The sequence below is a fragment of the Rhinopithecus roxellana genome, chromosome 12, assembly GCF_007565055.1.
Source record: "Rhinopithecus roxellana isolate Shanxi Qingling chromosome 12, ASM756505v1, whole genome shotgun sequence".
NCBI lineage: Eukaryota > Metazoa > Chordata > Mammalia > Primates > Cercopithecidae > Rhinopithecus > Rhinopithecus roxellana.
In genome coordinates, this window is record NC_044560.1 from 88,084,348 (window position 1) to 88,104,785 (window position 20,438).

Sequence of the window (20,438 nt, forward strand, 5' to 3'; positions counted from 1 at the left end):
GTGTGTGTGTGTGTGTGTGTGTGTGTGTGTGTAATAGGAGGGTAGATCAGGTTTTCTTAACGGGATGAGGGTCAGAGGACCCATATGTTTGTCTGTTTTTTCCCATGGCTTATCAAGGGACATGGCACAAATCATTTTCTCTTTTCTGTCTTCAGCATCCCAATCCGTGATAGAAAAAAAAATGGGGACAGGTAGTGCTCCTGTAGCCCTAGCATTTGGGGTTCCTCCATTTGTGTTCTGGTTCTTCCACTGACTCAGAGACCACCAAACAAGATTACCTTGCTGGCCTGGCTTCCTCAAGCACTGAACAATTTCCTGGATCCAGAAGGAAGATGCAAGGCTCTGCTTCTCTTGCAAGAAGACAAGGATTCAGTTTCTCTGCTCAACTCTCCTCCAGCCCACAGTCCCCATGGACCAGCCATAATTCAGCTAAACCTGAGAGTTCACCCATATTTTATTTACTGATTCAATGTTACCAGACAAGTAAAATAGACGGCTGTCACCTCTATTAAACTGGGCAGGAAAAATGGTCATGTAGGCAACAGGCTCTTTCTGCTCATGATGTGTCATGTTTCCCCAGGGAGGGAAGCAAGAAAAGGGGGTGGGCTGGCCTCAGGGTAGAGCTCAGTTCCATTGTGTTCAGGAGGGGAAGCTCAGGGCTCCACTGCAAAACCCCTCCCATCCTTACTCTCAGCCACATTGGTAGAGTAGACAGATTGGCCCAGTCAGTCAGGAACTGGGACTATCCTTTAAGTTCTCAGTTTCCCCACTGATACAAAGGAAAGTCACTACTCACTCATCAGGCTTGGAATAAAGAAAGATGGTGAGCCCCAATTTCAGAAGTCTGAGCCCCAATTTCAGAAGTGCTAGAGAAGCAAACTTCCATATGGTCATCTCTTACAAGGACACAAACACACGTGCACACACTCACTTTCCCCAGAACCTGATGTGGATGATGCATATATTCCCAGGGCTAAAGGGCCTCAGTTGACTGTCTATACAGCCTGAATCTCCAGGTTAACTGTCAACACCTCTACTTCACACCAAGCTGTCATGTAGACCAGTTGTCTACATATCCTTGCAGGAGCCAGTGACGTGGTAAAGACAGAAAAAGGAGAGACCTGACCTATGATGGGCAGCAGAGCAATGGCCCAGCCACAGTTCTGCCTGACAGCTGTCCTCAGTGCTCAGCCTATTAACAACAGCACAGCAGAGGTTCTCTTCCTTGGTTCAGCTCCCAGAAAGAGCAGCTGAGATGCTGAGTGGCAAGTGGGAAGGAGAGAGGGGTGAGGTCAGAAAAGGCAGGAGGACTGTGGTCTCTCCTCTAGTCTCTTCTTTAAGAAGACAGCTTGTCTCTCTCAAGAAAATCATCATGATAGGAACAAGACAATGAATGTAAAGTCCAATCCTAGGCTTGAAAAAGAAAGGCTCACTCCCCCAAATATTCTAGCTCTGCCCAGTAGATTAAATCTAAAAGGTCCTGGCACAGAAAAAGTTGCAGAACTGGTGTGTCAGAAGACCACCACAGACAGCATGAGAACCTTGACTTTGTGGAAGAAACTAACAACATCCTTCATAAAATCCTCATTGACAAAATGGAAAAAGTGTTGAGCTGCATGCCACGGCAGTTAGGGGGACTTATATTCAAATGACCATATTCACCATTGCATTCATTTATTCCACAAATATTTATTAATTATCTACTAAGAGTCCTGCACCCTGCTAGAAGCACTGGATACTTAAGTGGTGAACAACCTGGCTATGGCCCATGCCGGTACAGCACTTACCTCTAAAGTAACTAAGAATTACCAATACAGCAAGTGCTACAACAGGAAAAGTAGAGGGTGCTGTGGGACTCAGAAGGGGATGGAGGTTGAGAAATGCTTCCTAGAGGAAAAGACATGTTCACTGAAACCTTAGTATGAGTAGAAGTTAGCCAGAAAGAAATCGAGTGCAGGCCGGGTGCGGTGGCTCAAGCCTGTAATCCCAGCACTTTGGGAGGCCGAGACGGGTGGATCACGAGGTCAGGAGATCGAGACCATCCTGGCAAACACGGTGAAACCCTGTCTCTACTAAAAAAATACAAAAAACTAGCCAGGCGAGGTGGCGGGCGCCTGTAGTCCCAGCTACTCGGGAGGCTGAGGCAGGAGAATGGTGTAAACCCGGGAGGCGGAGCTTGCAGTGAGCTGAGATCTGGCCACTGCACTCCAGCCTGGGTGACAGAGCGAGTCTCCGTCTCAAAAAAAAAAAAAAAGAAAGAAAAGAAAGAAAGAAATGGAGTGCAGGCCGGGCACAGTGGCTCACGCCTGTAATCCTAGCACTTTGGGAGGCCAAGGCGGGCAGGGCAGATCATGAGGTCAGGAGTTTGAGACCAGCCTGGCCAACATAGTGAAACCCCATCTCTACTAAAAACACAAAAATTATCCGGGTGTGGTGGCGTGCACACACTCCCAGCTACTTGGGAGGCTGACGCAGGAGAATCACTTGAACCGGGAGGCAGAGGTTGTGGTGAGCCGAGATCACACCACTGCACTCCAACCTAAGCAACAGAGTGAGACTCTGTCTCAAAAAAACAAAAAAGAAAAGAAAAGAAAAAAGAAAGAGAGTGCAGAGGCCCAGAGTGTGGGGGAAAGCACAGTGCCTTCTGGGGACTTAGATGTTCAATGCAGGGGATCAGAGAGGGTGAAGCAAGGAGGGACAGTCCACGAGTCTAGAGATGCCAACCATGGCAGATCATAAAGGGCCTGAGGGCATAAGGAAGCCAGTGGAATTCTGAAGCTCATTAAAGTGTAGGATAGTGGATCCAAGACCATTTGAATAAAGCCATCAGACCCTGACATTGCTCATTTCCTGCTTAATGTGTTTATGGCAGACCTGGCTGAAGGGAAGGAGGATATGTTTATCCCAGGCTCAGATGGCATGAAGCATGCAAGACATCAGAATGGGAATCCCCAAAAGCTTCACTATTCAGAATAGTGATTCCCAATCCCAATCATACTATAGGCTAATAACCACTTAACCCCTCTACCACAGACCCCAGGAGGAAGGCAGGGGTTAGAAGAAGAGGGTGTAACCCATACCTGCTTTCCAAGCATGGAGACATGGTAATAGGCCCTGGTGGTCCAGAAACAATGAGTAAGAATAACTGCCTGAAGGTTCAATGATGCAACTTACTTGGGGATAAATGATAGGTTCCGCCTTTAGGCTCAAAAGATCAACTGCCAAAGGGAGGATGAGAAAAGTTACAGATCAGTGGCAATACTTGTGAAAAGACTTCATGATCTCATGAGACCACCAGCTTAGGATGAATCGACAGACTGCAATGGCTGCTAAAAAGCCTGAAACAGTCTGGTGTTGTACAACCAGACACCAAAGCTGAGACCTGAGGAGGTGATGGTCTTACTGGTTTCAATAAATAAGTAGCACTGTGGTCAGCTCTTGACACCATGCTGGAGGAATTAAGCCTCTTTAGTCGAAGCAATAAATGCCTTTGTGTTTCTGCAGAGCTCTAGTGTAGGACAGGGAACAAACTCAAGCCAGAGTCAGGGGGCAGGGAGATCATAATAGCAGGAGTAACAGACAACATTTACTGAGTGCTTACCATGGCTGGGTTCTAAGCACTTCACATGCGTTAACTCATTCAGTCCTTACAAAAACGCTGTGAGGCAAGTACAACTATTATTATCATTATTATTTTGAGATATTAAATACTTTGCTCTTGGGAGGCTGAAGAGGGGAGATCACAAGGTTAGGAGTTAGAGACCAGGCTGGCCAATATGGTGAAACCCCATCTCTACTAAAAATAGAAAAATTAGCTGGGCACGGTAGCGGGTGCCTGTATTGCCAGCTACTCAGGAGGCTGAGGCAGGAGAATTGCTTGAACCTGGAATCTGGGCAGTGGAGGTTGCAGTGAGCCGAGATCACGCCACTGCACTCCAGCCTGGGCAACAGAGCAAGACTCCATCTCAAAAAAAAAAAAAAAAGTTTGCTCAAGATTAGACAGGTGGGAAGTCAGGGAGGCAGCCCTCAAAGTCAGGCTGTTAGATCCTAGAATCTATGAGCTTATCCTCAAGATTACACTGAGAGCTAAATGTACTGAGAGATTCATTTGTGCCAGGCATGTTAATTCTCACAATAATCCTATGACGTGAAATCTGCTATTATCCTGATTTTACAGATAAGGAAATCTACACTTAGAGAAAGTAAGTGACTTACCCAAAGTCACACAGCCAGGAGGGAAGGGATCAAGAGTTGAAACTCAGACAGAGGAATTTCAGACCTACACTCAGACCCCAGTTATATTGCCATCCTGGAACTACATGGAGACACATGTTAGCTTTTTAGAGGAAAATTTGCAACAAAGATTAGCATGGGCAAAACATCTGCAGTAAAGAATGGGTGGGGCCTAAAATTGGTGAGCTCCCATTGCAAGCGGCATTCAACCGGAGACTGGCCATCCACCTGTATGTAGTGGGGTCCTCCACTGACCTGGAACAGCAGTTCTCAAAGTGTGGCTCCCAGATGAGCATCATCATCATGATCTGGTAACCTGTTTAAAAGGCAAGCACTCAGGCCTCACCCCAGACCCACGGAATCAGAAGGTCTGTGGATGGGGCCCAGCAATCTGCATCTTAACGATTGCTTTGGGTGATTCTGGCACATGCTAACATTTGAGAACTAGAGGCCTAGAATGACCCCTGGGGTTCTTTTCAGCCTAGATTATTTGATTCTTCACCATAGACAGGAAATGTGATGCCTGGAGCCCTGGAAAGTCCTTGGCTCCCTGCTCCTGCTTTTCCGCCCAATTGGGCAGCTTTTTGGAATAGCATATTTCAGTTCTGCAAAGCAGATGCAGAAAGGCTTTGCAGAAGTCTCCTTCATTCCCATATTTAAAGAGCTCATCCCTGCAGTTGTTCTGAGAACTCTATAAACCCCCTTCCGTCAGCAGCCTGTCTGCATCAGTCCCTTTAATAGCGCAAGACTTAATCGTCTCCTATGGATTGGAACCCTCTTAACACAAACCAGAATCTTAGCTCCTTCTTGCTGCTTTTCCCCTCTTTGCTATCCTTAACTACCATTCAGCATGGCACCAAAGGATTTGGAGTTGTAGCCACCACTCCCCCTGGATCTCACTCCATCTCATTATCTCCAATCTGTACGATCACCATGGGGACTCTCTCCTCCCTGCCTTTTGCCTCTGTCCTCATTACCTGGTGTCTCCTAGGAGAGCCAAAGTGTCTATCCCCTAGGGCCTCCAGCCTCAGACCCTGTCTAGTCTCCAGTGGCCTGCCCAGGAGGCGAGATGGTACTCCCCATCTGAGAAGGGCTGATCAAGACTCTCTGGACCAGCCCCTTAAGAACATCCCATAATCAGGGTCTTCCCAGCTCTGAACATAGGCGAAATGCATTTTAATCAAAATGCTGCAAAATAATGGGCCAGGCAGTGTCTGGGAGCTGACATTAGGAGCATCCAAGGAAGGGTACCTCTCCTGCTCTCTAGCACAGTGGGTAACTGGTACAGACTGCTAGGCCCACCAACTCCAGTGCAGGGCCCATGGGTATGTGAGCAATGGGCAGATGCCACGTACGAGGCTGCATGGAGTATGGGGCACTAGGGGCTAGCACAAAGCCAAGGGCACACAAGATGCAGACAGCCTCATAGCTCAGAGTCAGTGGAGATGTGGCCCCACCCTTGGGGAACCCTCTTTTTTTCTCCTAAAATTTATTAAGCATCAGGCACTATGCAAAGAGCTTTACATACCTTATCTCCTTTAATCCTCACAACAACCCTATGCAGACAGTACTGTAAGGGTCAACCACAAGATTTTTGTAGGTCAACAACAGCTGCACATGGTTCAACCTAACGTTAATACTTCTATTTTATAGATGAGGAAATGGAAGCTCAGAGGTGCGGTGACTTCCCCAAGGTCACACAGCAAGTACACATTGGACTCACGTTCAAAAATAGATCCACCACATTTCATCAGACCCAAGACATGCCATTCTTTCTCAGAGTGCCAAGAAAGAAAAAATTCTGTAAGTAAACTTAGACATGACATGTGAGACACGAGTTGATGTCAGAGATATGAAAATGTGAAAAAAAAAATCCCATCTTAGAATCAATGAAATATATTATTGACTCCAAAAAAACCATTCTGCTTCTTGGAAGTGATGGGGGAGAGACGGCCTGAGGCACCCTTGAGAAGCTCCTTGTCTAGTCAGGGAGGCACGACACACATGCATTAGAGAAAGCCTAGACACCAACTCGCCCCCAGATAACCACGACCAAGGTCAATCCTGTTAGTAAACAAGGTCAAAGGAAGCAAGGTGAAGGACCTGGGCGGCTGAGCTGTGAAGAAGGAGAGGCAGTGTGGACCCTGGAGGTGACTTCCAAAGGAAATAAAACAAAGAAAGGAAGGGCAGAGGGCTCTGGGGGCATGGCTGCTATGAAACATGGCTATGAGAGACAAAAGAAAATCTGAACAACCTGTTGTCCTCAAACCCAGTCTCCTGGCCCTCAATTTGGTCTCATCTCTCCAAATCATGCTCAATTAGGATTTGTCTCTGGAGCACAAAGAGAAGTGGGAAGAAAAGCATACTCCAGAAGCAAATTCAGATGCTGGTCCAGGGCCAGGATTTAAGGAGGCACCCACTCTCATGGTCAGTCATGCAAGCAAAGGGGTCCTCATTTGAGGGCCTCCTTAGAGTTGGCTCCCTGGAGGCCTCCCTAGCATCACCCTACTCCCAGCCCTGTGCACAGACTCCTCCAAGGGCAAAAAGAAATGCTCAACTGTGGACAGCATGTAAGCTTTTTTGAAAAGACAGCACACTTATTTAACCCAATGGGCAATATCATCCCCATTTTACAGATGGGGAAATGGAGGCCCTAGAAAATAACATAACCCTTCTGACCATGCCTGTCCCAAATCTGTCACCTTTGTAGTGACTTTGGGCAGTGAATCTTCCCCCTACTTCCAGAACAGCTCAGTGCCTGGCAGCCACCATTATCCCAGGCTCCCCTGTCCCCCTGGGAGAAGGAACACCGCAGACAGAGAAGGGTAAGTCTGGGTTTGCCTTTGCCTTTGCTCTTGTAGATGGAATGGTGATTAGGAAGGCTCTCGCATCCAGGTCCCCACACCCAAACCACGGTGTCTGTGACACAGCAACACATATTCCAGGACCCAGTGGCAGCAGGCCGTATTTAGAAAGTCAGGATGTGACTCTTGCTTAAAAATAAAACGACCAGAGTCTGGGACGCGCCGCCACCATGATCATTCCTGTGCGGTGTTTCACTTGCGGCAAGATCGTCGGCAACAAATGGGAGGCCTACCTGGGGCTGCTGCAGGCCGAGTACACTGAGGGGGATGCGCTGGACGCCCTGGGCCTGAAGCGCTACTGCTGCCGCCGGATGCTGCTGGCCCACGTGGACCTGATCGAGAAGCTGCTCAATTATGCACCCCTGGAGAAGTGATCAGGCTGGAGTCCGCCTACCTGCCATGCTGACCATGGGCCATGAGCATCCTGCCCCAAGTTCACGAGGCTGAGGCATCCAGGAGCTGGCGCAATGCCTTGCCACAGCGTGTGTGTCCCATCCCCCACTCTGGAAGGAACCAGCCAGTAAAGGTTTTTCAGAACTAAAAAAAAATAAAAAATAAAAAATAAAAAAAAAATAAAACGACCATAAAACCTATTCGCCTTGAAGGGATGTTGGCAAGAAGGAACAGGACTGAGGAAGGAAAAGGGAAGTGAGGGAAGGAAGGACTAACAAAGACAGCTAACTCTCCAATCACCTTCTCTTTCCAGGTCACTGGGTGAGGAGGATGGGGGGTGAAGGAGACACAGACACGAGGCCCTTGGGCTTCCTCAAGGCTTTGACAATGTCTTTGAGGACAGCCTGGTGGTTCCAATGGGGCCATGTAGACTACAGACCCCAGAACAGTGGGATCCCTGTAGGTGAACTGGCCTCACCCAAGGGTGAATCCATCCTTTATTTAGGGCTTAGATTAAAGCCTGGAGCAGATTCCAGAAGCCAGGACAATGTGGGATGTAGTAAGTGAAAGGATGTGTGTTGGTGGGAAGGCTGGGAAAGGCCATCCACACCTGTGCCCTGGAGGCGGCGAATCTGCCACACAGCTCATCAGCAAGGCCAGTCTGACACTGAAAACTAGTACTGGTGGAATTCAGCATGGTAGAACCCAGATGGCCATCCTCCCAGAGCAGGACCAACACAGCCCAGCCAGTGAGACCTCACTCAGCAAACAGAACAGGGAGTGGGGGTAGGGGCACTGCATTCAGCCCCTTTAAAAACCGTTTCTTGCCACCTCCAGACGGCACAGCCAGCTAAAAGCACAGGATCCAGAGGCAGGCAGACCATACTTCTTATCCCACTTCTACCACTCACTGGCTGCGTGATCTTGGGCAAGTAACTTCACCAAGCTTAGTTCCCTCATCCGTAAAATGGGATAATGCCTGTAGGTGGTGAAGGCTACCCAATATGAAGAGAAAAACCCTGTGGCTCCATTTATTGAGCACTTACTATTTACCCACATTATAAGTCATTGTTTGAAAAGCATTTGGCACAGTGCTTAGTGGCTAATAATTGCACAATAAATTGGGGCCATCGTATTGTTGTTGTCATTGTTGTTTCATTATTCTGATTTTGCTCCAGACCCAGGTGGGGCCCCACGCAGAAGACACTGCGGTGGCCGTCTCAGCACAGGCACACTGCCCTCTGGTGCTGCTGCTGGAGAATCAGCACCTGGGAGAAGAGCGACTCCAGGAATCAAGCCCAGGGCCAAGACGCCAGCCCCATCTGCATCAGCTCTATTTCCATACCAGGCAGGCCCTTGGTGCATCTGTCTTCCCAGAGCTGCAGCCCTACCACACCGGCCTCTGGAGGACAAGCGAGTGCCTGCTGGGTGCTAGCCTCAACAAGGGCCCTGCTCCTGCAACATCGGTCCTCTCTGTTGCCAGGCGGGGAGTGCGGAGCCCCCCCAGTTCCTCTGTGCGCTGCCCAGTGGAGTGAAGCATCCGCTTTCTCAGTTCCCTCTGGAAGGTTCTGAGCAAGCAAGGGAAGCCAGGCTGCAGCTGCGGGAGGAAGAGACAGGGGAAGCTGCTGTGGCAGGTAGAGGAGGCGCCACCTCAGCAGACCAGAAACACAGTCCCAGTCACTGAGATCAAACAGGTCTCCTGCTAAAAGAAACCCTTTCACCAAGCAGGCCTGTAGTCTGTGCTGCATATGGCCTTATACTTCTCTCAAGAGGAGGGGTAGTTCCACAGCCCACGGGGGCATCTGTGCTTCCTCCCCCATGGAGGGGACTGTTTCCTGGAGCAGGGACAGAGTACCTGTGGGAGCGTGGGGATTCAGGAAGGCTCACAGGCCCTACAAAGGATCCTAAAAGCAGCTAGGCAGCTTACATTCCTGGAGGGGTTGGGGATAAAGAGCCACCCCACAAAGCCCTTTCAAAACAACATGTGAGCTGGACTTCTGAGGTCAGCCATCCTGCTGGCTACAGGAGGATGCAGGTGACCTTGAAAGAGCCTAGTGAGGCCAGGGTGCCTGGATCACCTTGCATAAACCTTCTCTAAAGACCCTAGGTCATCCTGACGTCAAAAGACTGTTTAGCACAATGCGAGGCAGGCATCAGGAAAAAAAATTAAACTCCAGTTGAGAAGCAGGAAAGCTGGGGCTGACAGCAGCAGCTGGGCTGAAAAGTGGAGGTAGAAATTTCTCAAGTTAGTGATCGCTGAGGCCCGGCGGGCCACTCCCAGGTCTTGTCTGAAGCTATTTACTTCCAGGGGGGAAAACCCTATTGATCTTCATTCAGCGGCTGTCTGCTCCTACAAGGCGGCGATGTTTCAGCACGTCACTAGTCACTGCAAGAAATTTCTCATTGTTTTACACACAGCAGCCCCCAAACTCAAGAGATGAATGTTTAGGATAATTTGGGTGAACCGATCAGAAGAGTTACAGATGGGGCCAGTTTGGGAACTCTGAGGGAGGGGGTGTCTCTCCCCAGGGATCGGCCGCTGTTGCTTGCTGGGCCCCTGTACATTCACGAAACTCAGGACCTTGCAGCTCAGTTCTGCTCTATCTGTAGATGCTCAGAGTCCAGAGCTGGGCCAACCCTTCCCTCTCCCCACCCCCCACACACCTGCTTTATGTCTCTGCAGTCATTTGGCTTCAAACCTCCCCACTGGCTGGCTGGAGATCGCCACCAACCACTTCAGCTCCTCAACACACAGAAGAGCTGGCCAGGCTTCCCCAGCTGCTGCCACCACTGTCTAGTTCCCTTTTCAAATTCCATGTTGGCCCTCAATCCTACATATGCCCGTAACATGAGGGGAGACCTAACCATGAAACCTACAGTAGCATAACAGTGCCCATCAGGCTGCACTAAAGGGAACTTTGAAACCACAGAACATACCAACCATTAAGGCCAACCAAATAGTTTACAGATGGAGAAACTGAGGCCTGGGGTTCCAGAGAGAGGTGTGATTTGATGAAAATGGCCCAACAAACTGGTGGCAGATGCAGCAAAAAACTAGACCTCCTGGCTCCAAGTCCAGCAGCCCCTCTACTACAGCTTTGGGGTCAGGCCACCTGGAAATTCAGGTCCCTGCAGGAGGTCACTCAAGCCTGTTTGGCTGAGAGAATCTATGCATTAAACTGCCTTCCATGAGTTAAGACAGGGATTCATCCAAAGAATAATAACGATGATAATAATAATAAAATGCCAAACAATATGCCTTGACAACCTTCAATGAACAACATTTGATAATCATACACAGAATACATCTTCCACATATTCACATAAAATAATCAATGATCATTTTTCCCGCAGACTACAATCCAATTCTTCTCTCTCCCTTGCTCTCTCCCTTACTCTCTTTTGTTACTTACAAACCATCCAAGCAATCAATGCCTTGACCTCTCCTTCTGATAGACACAATTACAAAAAGACGGAGCAATGCAATTCATCTATTCAAGACGGATTGTTTGAACACTCTGTCACACTGCTGAGCTATCCATCTCCTTGTCTAAGAGGAAATTTCAGCCCCCAAAAGAGGCACAAAGAGAGGGGGCGGGTACGATGCTCCCCAGCCCAGACAGCCCCTCTCACACCTGCAGGAAAGCCCTCTCCAAGCTGATACTCGGCAACGCCTGGCTGCTGGAGAAGGATTCAGCTCCAAGCTCAGCCGGCTGAGGCGCCAGTCTTGAGAACCAGAAGCACCTAGCACACTCTAGAGGGCCTCAATTCTTATAGCCCCAGCCAGAGCCCTGAGATCCCAGAGATGGCAGAGATGGGAAAAGGGAGATGGCACCCGGCCCAGCCAAGGCAGTGTGTTTGGGTTTTAGCATGATACTCTCATTCTCTCGCTCTCACTCTCGCTCTTTCTGTCCATGTCCACTGTAGCTCCCTGGCTCCAGCTGGGGTTCGAGCAGGGGCTCAGAAGGACAGAAGCTCAGCTCCCCAGGAGGCTCCAGAGAAGCCCAGAAGCCTCAGAGTCCTCCCATCCTCCGCCCAAACTGGCACAGCTCTGGCGGTCACGTTTGGCGCAGGCACAACACCCCAGTCCATGGGCTGAGAATCAAATGGGGCAGGGCTCTTGGATATAAATGGCCGGGGCTGACACGCTAATTAATCCTGGGGCTTAATACGAAGAAGATTAGAAGAGAGGAGGGCTCTGCCATCCGTTAATTGCATTATTACACGCTGAACCCAAGAAAGGGCGGGTAGGCTTGGGGATGCTCTTCGTAAGGGCTGGGAGGAACTCCCTAACCCATTCAATTTCACAGTAAGGATACATCATCCTGCGCCTTCCCAGCTTATCCCTCTGAGGCTGCCCTCACCGTAGCCTGTCTTTCTGGGCCTCCAAAGACTTCCATTCCTGAGGCTGGGCTGGGAGCACACCCACCCCACCCCTGTGGAGGAAGGACCAAGGAAGAGGGAGCTGCAATCCGTGCGATGGACAGATAGCATCTTCTCAGTCTCCCCACCTTTTTCCCCAAGGACGACGCAGGCCCCCAAAAAAGCAGAGGGGAGGAGACAGAGAATAAAGGAAGCGCTGGTCCGTTACTGGCGGGGGGTGGGGTGGGGGGGCTTCCTGCCCCTGGAATGGTGCCAAGTTGGGCTCGGGGCAGGCAAAGGCACAGAGATAGAAGACATTTCGGTTGTCAGGAGCAGCCTGGGCTGCAAAGGGTTAAGTCTGACCATAAGGGCTGTCCCCAGAGTCCCCTCCCGTGCCTGGCCTCATCTGCCTCCGGTGCCTGCCGGTGTTTGCCTGCCAGGGTCCTGGGCATGGACCGAAAGATCTCAGCGTGGGCAGAGCCGAGGACTGTGGTCTGCCCCATCCAGACAGGAGTTCAAGAGGGCCCGGTCCCGGGGCGGCCGCCCGGGAGGAGACCCACCCGCTGGGTTTCTGACCGCCTCCTAGGAAAATCTGAAGTACTGAAACCAAGCCCGACACCGGTTCCGGCACCTCTTTCACGCCGCTGATGGCCCAAGGTCCGCCCTGGAGAAGAGCTGCAGAGGAGGAGGGTGGCCCTGGCTCGGCGGAGTCTGGCTCGCCTCGTGCCAGGCGCTGGTGCTGGCGCCGAGTGAACCCAGGCAGCCCAGGTCTCCGGCCTGGCGGCGGGCGTAGGGCCCTTGGTGATGCAGGCTCCGTCGTAGCCCAGCCAGGCCCAGCCCTGCCGGTCGCCGGCCCGGGACACGCGCAGCGCTCAGGCGCAGGATGCCTTCGGCGGCCACAACAAAGTTAAAGCCCGGAGTAAGAGTCTTGGGCGAGAAGAGACGCGGAAAAGCCGGAGCCTCGGAAAGCCGCGCGCAGCCCCTCCAGCCGCCGCCAGCTGCGGAGGAATTTGGGCTAACTTTAAAAACCGCTGGCGTCCCTGGGCCGCCCGCCCGGGCCGCGCTGGCCGGCCTCCGTGGTCCCTTCCCTCTACCTGCGCTGCCCCGGGCGGAGAGAGGCCTTGGCCCCAGGGGCCAGCTGCAACGGGCAGCAGGGGCCTGCTCCCCCTACCCCCGCCCCATTTGCACGGGGCTGAACCGGTGCCACTGAGGCCAAGGGCGACCACCGGGAGAGAAGACCGGCTGTCCTCGTCATGCGAATCTGTGCCCTGCGACCTCGCCGCAGCCACTCAAGCTATGCCCGAGGTGGGGACGAGCGGCCCGCGGGGAGTGAGGTGAGCAGAGGAGAGAAGTTGGCGCCTTCCCCAGGGTCCCCACTCTGCGGAGAAGCCAGATCGCAGAACTCGGTAGGCTGCGGTTCATGCTGGCAGTCGCCGCGAAATGCGCCCGCGACTCGGGATTGCACTGGAAACCTTCGCCACACTCTGCCAGGTTTGACCTCCCAGGAGCGCGCCAAGGGCCCCTCGCCGCTGCGGCCCGGCGTCCTCCTCCCCAATAAGTAAGGCCCGCGACCCCGACTCTGGAACTTTGTCCTCACAGGGACGAGCTCCTGGTGGTCTCCGGCTCAGCAGCCCGGAGAGAGGTTAGGAAAATCTCTCAGGAACGCGTTCGGAGGCCCCCCATTCCCGCCCCCGCCCGGGCGCACGTTGACCCCCAGCTCCAGGGAGCCCTTACCGATCCGGATGACGTGGGGCATCCCGCGCGAGTCCGGGATCCAGAAGGCGCACACGAGGAGCCCGGCCCAGTATTCCCAAACCAGACTCCGGAGGCGCCGCCAGGGAGCGGTCATCGTTGGGCGCCGCCGAGCGTGCCCGGGGCGCGGCCGTGGCGGGCTCCCTGGGGCGGCAGCTCTAGGCGCGGGCGCGCAGCAGCCCCGAAGGCGCCGCCTGGCCCAGCCGCCCGGCTCCCGAGCGCCGCTGCGAGTGGGGGGCGCCCCGCGGCGCGGCGCACATCTTACTGGGGGGCCGCCCCGCCGGCGCCCGCCCCGCCTGGCTGCCGCCCACGAGCTGCCCGCGAGCTAGGCTCCTGGGCTCCGCCCGGTCTCTGCTCGGACTCGGCTCCGGCTCCGACTCGCGTCGGCTCGGCTCCCGCGCGGGCTCCCACCTGCCCGGCTGCCGAGCGCTGGCGGGCTGGCTGCACGCGTCTCCGGCCGCTCCTCCTCCAGCCGCCGCCGATGCTATCGCCCGGGCTCGCACAAAGCCCCGGAGTGGAGTTGCACGCGCGCACACTCTCCCTCCCAACCCCCTCCCCCGCGCCCTGCCTCCCGCCTCCCGCGCCGCCCGCCGCCCGCGCTCCCTCCGCGCACTCCCCCGCGCACACACACTTCACATTCACACCCGCCGAGGCACACACTCGCGCGCTCACACCTGCGCGGGGAGCGGGGAAGGGGACCCTGGCCCCAGTGTGGGGGGACGTCCGGGGAACGAGGACTCTCCTCGCTTCCCAGACGTCCCCATCCGCCCCGCCAGCCCCAGTCTCTTCGACTGCGAGGGCACTGAGCCCGGGAGCCAGGCGTGGAGCGCGAGAGCTGGCACCGCGAGCTGGGAAACGGCGGCAGGCCAGCGGCCGGACCAACTGGAGGAGACGCACCCGCCGGAGCAGCGAGACCGGGAGCCCGCCGTCTGCGGAGTCTGGCCTCGCGGCTCCCACGCGGCGGGCGCTGGCTGGACGGCGGCGGCGGCGGGAGATTGACCCGGGAACTGGCTTCCCTCCCCAACCCCATCCCTCCTGGAAGCAGAGTTGGGGCTGGGGGTTCGGAGAGGCAGAATTCAGAGAATTGTCTACGCTGGGCCAGGGGAGCTTAGGGAGTTGGTAGAGGTGGGAGAGCCCAAGCCAGACCCCCTACTGTGGGAAGCTGGACTTGACGGTGCGCCGGTCCCGGGGCTGCGGAGGAGGAAGACCGCTCACCCCGCAGATATGGGGGGGCATGTGCGCCGGACCCGCTCCCTCTCAGCCCTCTCCCGGAACTGTGCAGGAGGGGGTGGTGCTCCCTCTCTCATTCTCCTAAGAAAGAATAAAGAGAAACTAATTTGTCGTAGGATGGAGTAGGATCCGTGGGGGAACAAGCTAAAGGGGTTAAAAAGAAAAACAACGTTGTTTGTTAGCAATAATAAATTTTTTTTCAAGTGGCACTGGGTGTCGAGGGAAGGGAAGGGCTGTGGAGCGAGGCTGGAGCAGGAGGCTGCGAATTACGCAGTTAGGCGAGTTTAATGACCTTTTTGACAGAGACAAAGCGGTGCCGATACAGTAGATAAATAAACGGATCTGTCACCGGGCAGCGGCTAGGCTGTGTGTGAGTTTATTTTTCTCATTTAAATAATTTGATCTATTCTATCATTTCCAATCTCTCCCATTTGCCAGCTGTCTGGTAAGAGCATGGCCCCCAACATCTGAAGAGCAAATCTTTAATTTTCTTACAAATATACTATGAGGCGAGCTCTCACCCGCCTGTTAATTTCTCTCTTTTTCCTCTCCCTGTCTGGGTGCAGGGGCCCGTGGCGTTGTGTGGGGATGTGAATATCGCAGTGTGGCCAATCCTGCCAATTAGGAGGGGACGCCCTCTCACCTGAGGTGGAGGCCACTGTGGCTGTGGGAGGAGAGACTCCCTGGGCTCCTCATAAAATAACACAGAGGGGTGTGCCCGTCCTGAGGACATCCTCGAAAATCCAGCAAACAAACGGAGGTTACCGGGTGTCTGTCTCTGCCAAAGTTGGGCCTCCCTCGCCCTGGAGCAGGAGCGGCTGGTTTCCCAAGCAGCCACTGGAAAATGTTGCCCGAGGAATGAGAGGGAAGGACACCCAGACCAAAGCTAGAGAAGCAGCAGCTGCCACCTCTTGATTAAAAAGTAAGGGCTCCAGTGGGCACCATTAGGGAGGAAGTGCAGGAGAGGGGAGCAGAGGGCCAGGCCTCCGCGATATAGCTGGGGGAGCCCCTTCCTTGAGGACGCACACCTGTCCCCATCGCCTGCCTATCAGCTTCTGCAATTGGTTTGGTTGCCCCAAGGAACCAAAAGGCCTAACTGTTCTCTAAGGAAGAAAATTCCGGTGCACTGATAAACGGAAAGGGATCTGAACTTGAGGCAAAGGACACAGGGCTAAAACGGCATTGCCCAAGGCTGGTTTGGGGACAGGCAAGGGGAGTGCCTGGATGCTAATTCTGCCTGGGTTGTCCTGCAGGCAGCCTGCAAGTGGCTTGACAAAGAAACAGAAGAAGCGGAAAGGTAGAGGTGTGGCTCCCAGGAGGGAGCAGATCCAAGGTCAGAGGAAGGGAGGGATAAGGGGAGGAGAGCAGGAGGAGAAGCAGCAGCCTCCAAAAAAGCTAGTATGAAAGTGGTGCTAGAAACGCGAAGGGAGGAAGGCAGAGGGGGATGCTGAGGCCCCCAGAAGGTGAGAGTGTGGCTCTGTCACCTGCGAGCCCCCTCGGCGCCCCAGGGAAGCAGCACAGGCTTGGGCCTGCTCCTCCTGCATCCCACCGTGGGCAGGAGTTACCCAGCATGCTGCGGATCGGGGCTTTTTTCTGCTGCCACGTAGGGCTGCGGTGGGAAGGAGCCTCCCAGCTGCAGAGGCTGTGGGGCCCAGTCACTGGACTTGGAAGACAGCTGGAACCCTGGAGCCAGAGGGAAGCTGCCATCCCCAGCCTGGGACTGGGCCTTTTTCTTGGCCTGGCTGTGAGCCATTTTGTAACACAGAGTTCCCTCCCGGTCTGGGGGAGGGTGGGATGCATTGCAAGAAGAGAAACGACAGCAACAATCCCCATAATGACCCCTAGTATTCATTACATGTTTTTATGTTCCAGACAATATACTCACTAACTTACACGCATTACTTCACCTCTTCCTCTCCACACCCACTGCGATAGGATCTTTGTTTAAAATAACAAATCCATTTTACAGATGAAGACTGAGCCTCAGAGGGGTTAAGTAAGAGATACAAAGTCACACCGATGGTATGTGACCTTTCTTTCTTCCCTCCATTCCCCTTCCCTCCCTCGCCTCCCCCTCTCCCTCCCTTCCTACCTCCCTCCCTCCCTCCTTCCTTCCCTCCCTCCCTCCCTTCCTTCTTTCCTCTAAAACATATTGGGCATCATCATTTGCCAGGCACTGTGGGTGAGATGTCAAGGTTCACATATAGGCTCAGCCAACTCCTGAGCTCATAGGATTAACCCTGTCCTCTACTACCTGGGCTGAGTAGGGGACAAGCTGTAGGGGCTAATTCTCATCACTCCTGCGGAGCCCCACTGGGGCAGCTGCCTCCTGTGGAAGGCTAAGAGCAGAATACGCAGACACTCTACCAGGGCAGATCGGGGAGCCCAGTCATCCCTAACTCATGAAGAGAGAGACCTGCAGCCCTCTCTGCCAGTGGCATGACATGCCTCTCCAGGTTGCCCCGCCACCAGCAGACACCAGGGCTGGCACTATCTCCAGCCGCATCTTCTCCCAGCATTGGGAGCCACCAATCCTGGCTTTTCGCATTGTTGGTAAACAAGTCTACCCACCAGCCAGGCCTCGGCTCCCTGCTCCCCCACGAGGCAGCCAGCGCCGGATTTATGAGGCCTCCAAACCTCATTCAGACTAATGCAGCTTTTCATTCCCAAATAAAAGGGGCCGCTGTCTGAAAGGACAAGTGCTCCCGCATTTCATTAACATCCCTGAAAACGGCTGAGCTGGCCCGAGTTGCTGCCAGCGAGATTCATGTCTCCCACTGGCTCACAGGTGGGGGGTGAGGGTAGGATTCCCAGGAAGAAACCTGAGACTGCCAGCCCCCTCCCTGGCCTCTTCCCCCCACCCCTCCCCAGCTACTTCGGGTGACAGATGGGCGGGGCCCCCAGTGGTGGCCGATCGTGCTCCTTGGGGGAGCCCCCTGTGTGCGTGTTTTGCTTAGACTGATCCACTCTGGCTCTCAATCCCCCCACAATCACAGTGAGTGATGAGGCCCTGGGCTCGAGTTACCGAGATTCATGATCTCTGCTTCCCTGGGAAACCACGGAGTAGACGCGTGCAGTGGCTGAGTGCAGATTCCTAGGACTTGAGTGCCCTCTGCCGAGGCCTGCCTACCTTCAGCTCCCTTCCTGCTACCCAGTAGGCAGGCTGCTGGCAGTGGCTGGACGCTGAAGCCATGGGGCTTCAGCCACTCCCCTAAATGTCCTACCATGGGGCCAGGCTGCTCTACAAGCCTGCACCTGGGGAGCCTTGGTGAGAATGGGGGAGGGATTCCCTTGCCCCATCTCACCCCAGAGTGGGGCCATGATGAGAGGAAGGCAGCTGCCAGCCCTTACCTGATCTTTGTCAACTGCCGGAGCAGGGAGGGAAGGGAAGAGGCCTTCCCCGTTGCCTACTCTGTTGCACAGTGTTCTCTCAATGGCAAAGTGTGTGCTCACCATAAAAGTCACGCCCCAGCCCTTTGCAGGACACTGTGACCTGCCTTCTGGCTCAGGTACCCTTTCATCACCCTGGAGCTTTTGTCCCTCATCCCAGTCCCAAGGGAACAGCATAGCCAGGCTGCCACCTGAGCAAGCAATAAGCCCAGCAAAGGTTGCATCACCTTAGATTTTTGTCAACAGTCAGCCAAGCTCATTCCCACTGAAGTCAATTCCTGCGTTTATTGTCAGCTTAACCCGCTGCTGTGAGTTATTTCTCAGCAGTGAGGGAAACAGGTAGACAAGCCACCGGAGATATGTTATTTTACTGACACCTGCGGTTCAATAGTCCAGGTGCAGTTCTGGTGGAAGAGTAAAGGATACACAGCAACCCCATTTGTATCTATACATAATGGAACAGAAGCTGATGGGCTGGAAGCAGAGGGGGTTGTGCTGCTCTGTGAGGAGTAGGGTGGGAGAATTACGCACAGAGAACCAGCACCTCCTTGCCCCCCAGGTTCCAACAGGCTCCCTTTCGTCAGCACCATGGGTGGGGACCAAAGTTGCTTCTCACTCACTCACTCATTCATCCATTCCCTAATTAATTTATTCATGTACTTATTCATTCCATCACATCCATTCACTCATTCATCTGTTTATAGGATCATCCATTTATTTTCATACACTCAATCACTCACTTGTTCATTTACTCAGTCCCTTACCCATTCATCTACTCACCATTCAGTCATTCATTCTCTGATTAATTCTTCCAATCCCTCAATGACCCACTCATTCACTTATTCATCCATTAATTTTGCTTAATTATTGGCTCACTTGCTCCCTCATGCATTTTCTTACTTACATTCATCTGCTTACTTGTTATTCACTCATCCATTCATTCATTGACTTAGTCATCTATTCTTTCTTCAATCACCCAGTAGTTCATTCATTCATTTACTTTCAGTCCTCTGCTCGGTCACCCACTCACTTATTTACTCACACACTCATCCATTCACTTGCTCATCACTCTGTTCCTCATGCACTGCCTCTTCACCACACCCAGCAAAGACACCTATCTGCTTCTCCTGTCCTCAGTCACTTTGGGGGCTGAGCCTCAGACACTGCTGCTCCCGCCAGCCACCAGGTGTCCTGGCTTCTTCAGAGCCCCACCCTCATATCCTCCACTTTATGATGAAATTCAGCAAACTTTAAGATTCTGCCAACACCCCTGACCCTGGAAAGCATCTGGGCATTTGTCCTACTAGCAGGGACCAAGTCCCAGAAAGACCCAGAGCCCACATCTGGTGATGGGTGTAACATCCGAGGTGTCCCACAGTGCCACCCCACTGAGCCAAGAGCCATCCTGGCTTCCACTTACATCATCTCTTGTCTTTGGAGCCACCCGGGGATGCAGGAGGGAAGAAATGGGCTCAGAGGGGTGAAATATTGCTGGGGAGGGCAGAAGTAGGCCTGTATTGTTGTTCAGATGATGGGGAAAGAACAAATACATGAATGAATGTGAGAATGAATAAACGAGGTAACGTGAAAGAATGAGCAAATGAATTAAAAAGTGGATGAATGAATGACTAGATGAATGACTCCTGCCCAAAAAGTAAGTGGCAAACCGCTTCTGACCCAAGTGACTGAACTCCCTGTCCAGCACTCTCTCCACTGCTTAACAGTTGCTACCCTGGATCCCTGACCTTGCAGGAATCGGTGGGGGGAGGGGAGACAAAACTAGAGCATGAGTTAGCCAACAACAGATTTTTGTAGAGAAGTGCCTCCCTCAGAGGCTACAGTGAGCCAGTTTTCGGCTGCACCTGTCCCCTCATGGGCAGGAGGCTGCCATCATCCGTCCTTAGAGAGTCAGAGAGAGAGAGAGAGAGTGATCCTTGAAAATCCAATCACTCAGTGATAAGAAAATAAACAAGTGAACTTCTCCAAGTTTGCCAGACTTCCCTGCCCGAGGCCAGTTTAATTAAAGTTGATGTAGAATTTTAAAGTGGGAAAATAATTAGGGCAAGTGGCAGAAAAGAGAGAGGAAGGAAAACATTGTTTTGTTTTGTGTTTTGTTCACTCTTAATTATGCCACAGACTGTCTCTCCCGTGGATCCCATCCCAAGTCTGCCCTCTGCCAAGATTCCAGTAGGTGGTACACTGTGTGAGTGGCAC

General features: G+C 53.1%; 2 protein-coding genes across 2 annotated transcripts in view; one reads left to right on the top strand and one right to left on the bottom strand.

The window, feature by feature from the left end:
• The window catches only part of GRIK3 (glutamate ionotropic receptor kainate type subunit 3), a 238,654-nt gene extending 224,903 nt beyond the window's left edge, over positions 1 to 13,751 (bottom strand). The window contains exon 1 of the mRNA XM_010352665.2: positions 13,587 to 13,751. Within this exon, the coding sequence (XP_010350967.1) occupies positions 13,587 to 13,701 (115 nt within the window). The 5' untranslated portion in view covers positions 13,702 to 13,751. The remainder of the gene's footprint in view (positions 1 to 13,586) is intronic.
• On the top strand, positions 7,246 to 7,635 carry LOC115892323 (DNA-directed RNA polymerases I, II, and III subunit RPABC5). The gene has a single exon (XM_030913333.1). It carries the CDS (start codon positions 7,268 to 7,270, stop codon positions 7,469 to 7,471), a length of 204 nt encoding a protein of 67 aa, XP_030769193.1. The 5' UTR covers positions 7,246 to 7,267; the 3' UTR covers positions 7,472 to 7,635.
• Positions 13,752 to 20,438: the final 6,687 nt, after the last annotated feature.